The sequence below is a fragment of the Amphiura filiformis genome, chromosome 14 (genome assembly GCF_039555335.1).
Source record: "Amphiura filiformis chromosome 14, Afil_fr2py, whole genome shotgun sequence".
In the NCBI taxonomy this organism is placed as follows: Eukaryota; Metazoa; Echinodermata; class Ophiuroidea; order Amphilepidida; family Amphiuridae; genus Amphiura; species Amphiura filiformis.
In genome coordinates this window covers 64,985,167-64,992,725 of record NC_092641.1, presented here as the reverse complement: position 1 = coordinate 64,992,725, position 7,559 = coordinate 64,985,167, and the positions used below count along the sequence as shown (strand labels likewise).

The 7,559-nt window shown below is 42.2% G+C and overlaps 1 protein-coding gene across 1 annotated transcript; it reads left to right on the top strand.

The window, feature by feature from the left end:
* Window positions 1-4,205: 4,205 nt before the first annotated feature.
* Window positions 4,206-7,145, top strand: LOC140169581 (uncharacterized). The gene has a single exon (XM_072192845.1). It carries the CDS (start codon window positions 4,206-4,208, stop codon window positions 7,143-7,145), a length of 2,940 nt encoding a protein of 979 aa, XP_072048946.1.
* The last annotated feature ends 414 nt before the right edge of the window (window positions 7,146-7,559 follow it).

Sequence of the window (7,559 nt, the reverse complement as noted above, 5' to 3'; positions counted from 1 at the left end):
TGTATCCTTGGATTTGTGATGATTTGTGTCACCTTTTGTTGTTGGTTCCGAGTCATCGAAGATTGTATTTATTTAGTACCAAGCTTCTGCTAACCAGGGGAGCAAAGCAAGTTTGCCCCTAAAGTTGTAAAGATTAATTTTCTGTAAAAAGATGCTGTAGTTGGTAAATAGTTACCAAATAAAGGTTCAGTTGAGCGTCTGTTTTGTAAGCTTACCTAAAAATAGCTAAAAGCTTAAGGTCGTGTCAGCAGTGTAAACATAAACATTGCATTGGCACAGACAATCACCACAGCCTCCAGTCATGTCAGACGTCACTGAATATAGCAAATATTAATGAGTGTGCATGTAGATAAATGCACATTTGGTAGAAGCTTAAAGATAAGAACTTCAAAGAAGTTATTGAGGCCTATGAATCCGAATCGTAGAAATCAAATAAAGATATCAGTAGTAGCTGCCTGTATGTACATTTCTAACACTCCCACGAGTCGCTTACGACAACAAAAGCACAAACTGACACGGGACTACTACTGAAAAATAGCTTTGTGGTATTTTAATAAATATCTAATTAAGGGGTAACAAGTTTACTCCCACCAGTCGCGAGTCGCTTACGACAATTAAAATAAAGTTTGGTAGTAAAGTGCCTGCATGTACGCCTCTAATACTGACATTAGTAATCTTGCAGTTGCACAGCTAGTGCATGCAGGAATAACTCATAGAATCATACAACACTGACTCAGGACTTCTACCTAAAAAAGAGTTATGTGGTATTTTGTTATCAATAAACGGGCGCAAAGAGCTTACTCCCGCCTGTCGGTGCACGATAAACGAGTGGATCGAGCTTTCTCCCACCCGTCGGTAAGCAACGTAGGGCCTGCATTCAAGCGAAGTTTCGTGTATACTGACTTTCGTATTTATTTTAGGTTTCGACACATGTAGCCTCACAAAGCACACTTTACACAGGTCCTACGTATAGTTTCTCACATAAATTAGTGAACCGTTGTTCACTTTAAAAATATTGCGCTTCGTTGCTTGCAGCGGCGTCGTTTCGTTAATTCGTTCGTTTCGGTACTATCGAAAACATCATGTCGAGTCATAAAAGCGGTTCCGAATTAAGAAGCAGAAGATCTTATAAAAGTGATGCATTATCTAAAAGTACAGAATATGCTTTATTGCAAGCTGCAACTCGAAAGGTAGAGCTAGAATGTCGTGCCAAAGCATTGAAGGAAAAACAAGCTCTAGAAAGTGAGGAATTTAATATCCAAGCCAGGGCAAGGGACTTGCAACAACAAAGAGAGTGGTTGGAAATGAAGACTGAAATAAACATAGAGCAAGCCAAAATAGATGTATTGGAGGATTATGAACATAAATCCCAGAGCTTAAGAAGTAGACCAAAATCGGTGCTTGATGACCTCACAGAAGCTCAACCAGATACAAACACATCAGTGAGGCAGTGGTTGAACCACAACACTAGAGAAGGTCAAGAAATTGATGGCAAGTTCCTAGCTAAACATGATACAATTGGTGCTGTAGGTCTAAATCCAGGGCAAGACCAAAATACACACATGTGGAGTTGGGACCTGCAAAAGAGCAGCCAGCAGTGGGCATGACTACTGATGGTAAAGTACATACTGATTTAGGTCAACAAGTTCAGCCAAGAAGCAGGTTAACAACCAGTCAAGTTATGCAAGTCAACTTTCCACCACCAAGTGAAGTCTTGTTTCCTGCAGCAGCACCTGAGGAATCAGAAAGTACAGGGGACAGAATACCCCCACGTTATTTGTCAGCCACGAAATATGAAAATATTGATAAACAGTATCGTCAGTATGGTCAAGAACAGTACAGTGAACAGTATGAACATGACGGGCCTTCATCAGTAAAGTATGGTCATAGAGTAACTTCGTCACCAGAGCCTGATGTGAAGAAAAAACAAGTCATGTTGCCACGGCAACATACAACAGAAGTGAAAGAAGAAGATAAAGATACCAGTATAGAAAATTTGGCACGCAACCAAGACAACTTAACAAGGCTGCTGGTGGAACAACATAAACAAGCGAGTCTACCAAAGCGGACATTACAGACATTTACTGGAGACCCGCTTCAGTATGTTACTTTCATACGAGCCTTCGAATTCATAATCGAAAATAAGAGCAAAAGCAATAGAGACCGTCTGTACTATCTTGAACAGTACACAAGAGGTGAAGCCAACAGTTTGGTGAAAAGTTGTATTCACATGGATGATGAGGTTGGTTACCTGGAAGCAAAAGGTTGTTGGAAAGGAAATATGGTAATAAGCACAAGATTGCAGAGGCCTACTTAGCGAAGATGAGGCAGTGGCCGAATGTGAAAGGTGATAGTTCAGGGCTACAAGATTTGTCATTATTTTTGTTAGAATGCAAAAATACCATGACCAGCCTGGGCTATACTAATGAGTTGCAAAGTACAGCAAACATTAGAATGTTGATGATGAAGTTACCATATAGTATGAGAGACAGATGGAGGAGACAAGTAGATTATGTAGAAGAAGAAAGAAACAAAGTGGTAACATTTGAAGACTTCACCTCCTTCTTAGAAAAACAGGCTAGAATCGCAACTAATGCTGCCTACGGTAGAAGTGTGACGGAGAAGGAAGATAGTACTAAGAAGGAAGAAAGGGTAAAAAACCCAAACTATCAGACTTATAAAGCTAGAAGAAATCTAGCAACAAACACAGAAGCTGTGTCGGCAAGTGTGACATCAAATAGTCCAGGAGCCAGACCAAATGTAATGTCATATAGTCCAGGAGCCAGGCCAAATGTGTCGTCAAGTAGCCCAGGAGCCGACAAGCCGTGTACATATTGCAAGGGTAAAGATCACACTTTGGAAATGTGTAACAAATTGAAGGAAAGGCCTATAAGTGACCGGTTGCAGTATCTAAGAGAGTTGGGAGTTTGTTTTGGCTGCCTAAAGAAAGCAACACATTACAGTAAAATCTGCAAATACAAGCTTACCTGCAAGACATGTAAAAAGCGCCATCCAACAGTGCTACATGTGAAACAGGAAGAGACACAGAAGTCTGGTGAAGTTGCTAATCAGACATGTGGGCTTACAGGCGCCGGAGTTAAATCTAGTGAATCATATCCCACAATAATACCAGTCATAGTCTACTCAAGAGTTTCCAGAATGTCTGTAGAAACTTACGCCTATCTCGACAACGGCAGTGATGCTGTATTCTGTTCTGAAAGGCTGCAAAAGGAACTGCATGTTAAAGGCAAGAAAACCAAATTGGAAATTGAAACCATAACAGATGATATCATAGTAGACAGTGAAATCATCCAAGATTTAGAAGTTTCTGACATGAACAGAAATAATATCATCTCTCTTCCAAAGGCATACACACAAGATAAGATCCCTGGTGACTTGGCTGACATCATCAACCAGGATGATATTGATGCAATTCCTTATATGGAAGAAGTTAAGCTAGGAAGATTAAATGATGAATCTCAATGCCATATTGGTCTCCTCATAGGAAATAATGTGCCTAAAGCATTTGAGCCAATACATGTAGTAAATAGCCAAGGTGAAGGACCTTTCGCCTGCCAAACTAGACTCGGATGGACAGTGTATGGTGTCAAAAATAAAGAACACAAAAGGACATCAGTCATCCACAGAATTAAGGCATATGACACCATTGACCAGCAATTAGAGAAACTCTACAATGCTGAGTTCAATGAGCGAATCATTGATGACAAGCCAGAGAGAAGTGTGAGTGAAGGACAATTCCTAAACAGAGTAGAAGCATCAATCAAGTATGTAGATGGGCACTACCAAGTAGGTTTCCCGCTCAAAGATGATGACATGAAATTGCCGAACAATATACATCAAGCCGAATTGCGAGCATGCCATCTGAAGAGGAAGTTAGAAAGGGACTCGGTTTTCAACGACCAATACACTGCATTCATGAATGATATGTTTAAAATGATTATGCAGAAGAAGTGCCCAAAGATGCATGCAATAGAAAGGATGGCAAGGTGTGGTATGTCCCCCACCATGGGGTGTTTCACCCCACCAAGGGCAAGCTGCGAGTTGTATTTGATTGTGCGGCGAAGTACATGGGCCAGTCTTTAAACTCACAATTACTAAAAGGACCCGACTTGACAAGCAACTTGGTAGGTGTGTTGACGAGGTTTAGAGAGCACCCTGTTGGAGTTGTAGCAGACATAAAAGCAATGTACCATCAAGTGCGTGTACCAGAACCAGACAGAGACTTAGTAAGATTTCTATGGTGGCCCTACGGTGACCTGAGTCTGCCTCTGAAGGAATATAGGATGAATGTGCACTTGTTCGGCGCAACTTCGTCACCTTCATGTGCGAATTTCGCACTGAGAAAGACCGCTGATGATGGTAAGGAAAAATACAGCGAAGAAGTATGCAACACGGTGCTGTCCAACTTCTATGTCGATGACTACCTCAAATCTATCGAAAGTGAAAGCAAAGCTATTCAACTCGTCAGTGATCTCACCAGCTTGTGTAAGGATGGTGGCTTCAAGTTGACAAAGTGGTTGAGTAACTCAAGAGAAGTGTTGCAGTCAGTCCCTGAAGACGATAGAGCTGAGACTACAAAGACACTAGATTTGAAGAATGAAGAGTTACCATCAGAAAAGGTGCTGGGGTTGCTATGGTCACCAGAAACCGACAGGTTTGGCTTCCATATTAAAGTGAAAGAGAGACCTCCTACCAGAAGAGGCATCCTAGCAACTGTAAGCTCCATCTATGACCCGCTAGGATTTGTTGCTCCAGCAATCCTGCCAGCAAAACAAATATTGCAGAACTTAAGCAAGCTGCAGCTTGGTTGGGATGAGCCTATTCCTAGTGAGCTTCTGACCCGTTGGGAAAGATGGCTTGATGAAGTACCGAAATTGTCAGATTTCACCATCGAAAGATGTTTCAAGCCCAAGGACTTTGAAGAAAGTGAAGTCCAGATGCACCACTTCTGTGATGCAAGTCAGAAGGGATATGGTTCAGTGAGCTACTTGCGATTTGTTAATGAGATGGGTCAAGTGCATCTTACTCTCCTGACAGCCAAGGCAAGAGTTGCTCCCTTGAAGATCATAACTATACCTTGCCTAGAGTTAACTGCAGCTGCAATGGCAGTAAAGGTCAACAACATGTTGCAAAAGGAACTACAGTTGAAAGTCGAAAGCACATACTTCTGGACTGATAGTCAGTCCGTGATCAAGTATATTAACAATGACACCGCCAGATTCCACACCTTTGTGGCTAATCGAGTCGCACTGATTAGAGATGGCTCCCAGCCACACCAATGGAAGTATGTAGGAACCAGCTCAAACCCTGCAGACGACTGCTCAAGGGGCTTAGCCGTTGATTGCTTCCTCAAGAATAGAAGGTGGACTGATGGTCCAGATTTCTTACACAAAGCAGAAAACCAGTGGCCGAAGACTACCATTGGAGACAGCTCTGAAGAGCTAGCTGAAGATCCTGAAGTTAAAAAGAAATTAGTAGTCAACACAGCGTTGACAGAAGAAGCAACAGAGACCATGGAGAAACTACTTACACGATTCTCCTCATGGTATCAACTTTGTCGTTGTGTTGCATGGATCCTCAGAGTCAAGAAACATCTCCGCAAGATCTGTCGTGATAGAGATGATGATAGAGATGATGATAGAGTTGATAATGGAGATGATGATGGTAGAAAGAATGATGAGAATGAAGAGCATGGCAACATTACAGATTTGCTTAATGTTGCTGACATGCAAGAAGCAGAAAGAGCTGTGATAGTATATGTCCAAACCAAGGCATATCCAGAAGAAATTAAGACACTAAAAGAGCTGCAATTGAGAAGTAATGACAGTCAGCCAGAAGATGACTTGCAACAAGTTAGCAAGATTAAGAAAGCAAGTCCTCTCTACAGACTTAATCCATTTATAGAAGATGGAGTAATCAGAGTAGGTGGTCGACTGGCTAAGTCAGCTCTACCTGAAAAGACAAAATTTCCATCAATCATACCAAAGAAGTCCCACATTGCAAAGTTGATTTTACATGACGTTCATGAAGCAACTGGACATGGGGGCAGAAACCACATGTTGGCGCATCTGCATAAGAAGTACTGGATAACGAATGCTAATGCAGCAGCTAGAAAGGTTATCAACAGTTGCATCACCTGCAGAAAGAGGAATGCAAAAGTACAACAGCAGATGATGAGTGATCTTCCCAAAGACAGAGTCACTCCAGGAGAGCCACCATTTTCAAGAGTTGGAATGGACTATTTCGGTCCACTAGAAGTTAAACAAGGCCGTAGTATAGTCAAGCGATATGGTGTAGTGTTCGTCTGCCTTGCATCCAAAGCCATACACATTGAAATGGCAGCGTCTTTGGATACCGATGCCTGCGTAAATGTCATACGACGATTCGTGTCCAGAAGAGGCCAAGTGAAACAGATCCGCTCTGACAATGGCACCAATTTGATAGGGGCAGAAAGAGAATTACGCCGAGAAATTGCCGCTTGGAATCAAGACAGAATCCATGACTACCTTCTGCAAAGAGAGATTGAGTGGATCTTTAATCCACCAGCAGGAAGTCACCATGGAGGCATCTGGGAACGTCAAATACGGACAATCAGGAAAGTGATGTGCTCTGTTATAAAGGAACAAACACTAACAGATGACTCTCTTCGTACTTTACTGTGTGAGATAGAAGCCATAGTTAACAGCCGACCACTCACCAATGTTCCAGGAGAAGTATCTGACTTAGAGCCACTTACACCAAATCACCTTCTTCAACTAAAGAGTGACATGATCTTACCACCAGCCGCTGCTGCAGGAAAGCTGAGTCAGTATGCCAAGCGTCGGTGGAGGCAAGTCCAGTATCTGGCAGACCTGTTTTGGCGCAGATGGATCAAAGAATACCTTCCTCAGTTACAACAAAGACAAAAGTGGATTCACCCACAGCGAAATGCCAAGGTGGGAGATGTCGTCATGGTTGTAAATGAATCTACTCCCAGAAACGTATGGCCCCTGGGCAGAGTGGTTGAAACACTCCCTGCAAGTGATGGACTGGTTCGACGTGTGCGAGTAAAAACTAGGACAAGCATTCTCACCAGACCCATTGATAAACTGTGTCTGCTGTTAGAATCAGAAGTCACAGACTAAACATCAGTTTACGTTAATTTGCTTCGAAAGGCAGGCTGACACCTTGCTTTCGCTTCAGAACAACTGATGCAAACTGTCAAATTCATCATGAGATCTACCAGATGTGATGACGGATGAACCTACCTGTACTACAGATGTGAAGACTGGTGATTCGTCTCTACAGCGACGTGTCTGCGTTTAGTGTGAAGTTGCCAGATTCGTATACAACTCATCGTCAAGATCAAGAATGAACATGTTTGACACCTAGATCACCACATCTGTGAATTTGATTTTGTAAAGAAGAATCCTATGCATGCAATTTGTACCGATGGAACCAGTGTGCATCATTAGCAAGTTTGTTTAAAGTTTGGTACACCACAGGCCCATGGAGTTTTAATTTGCAAGATTCTGCATTGTATTCTACTGCTGAAAATG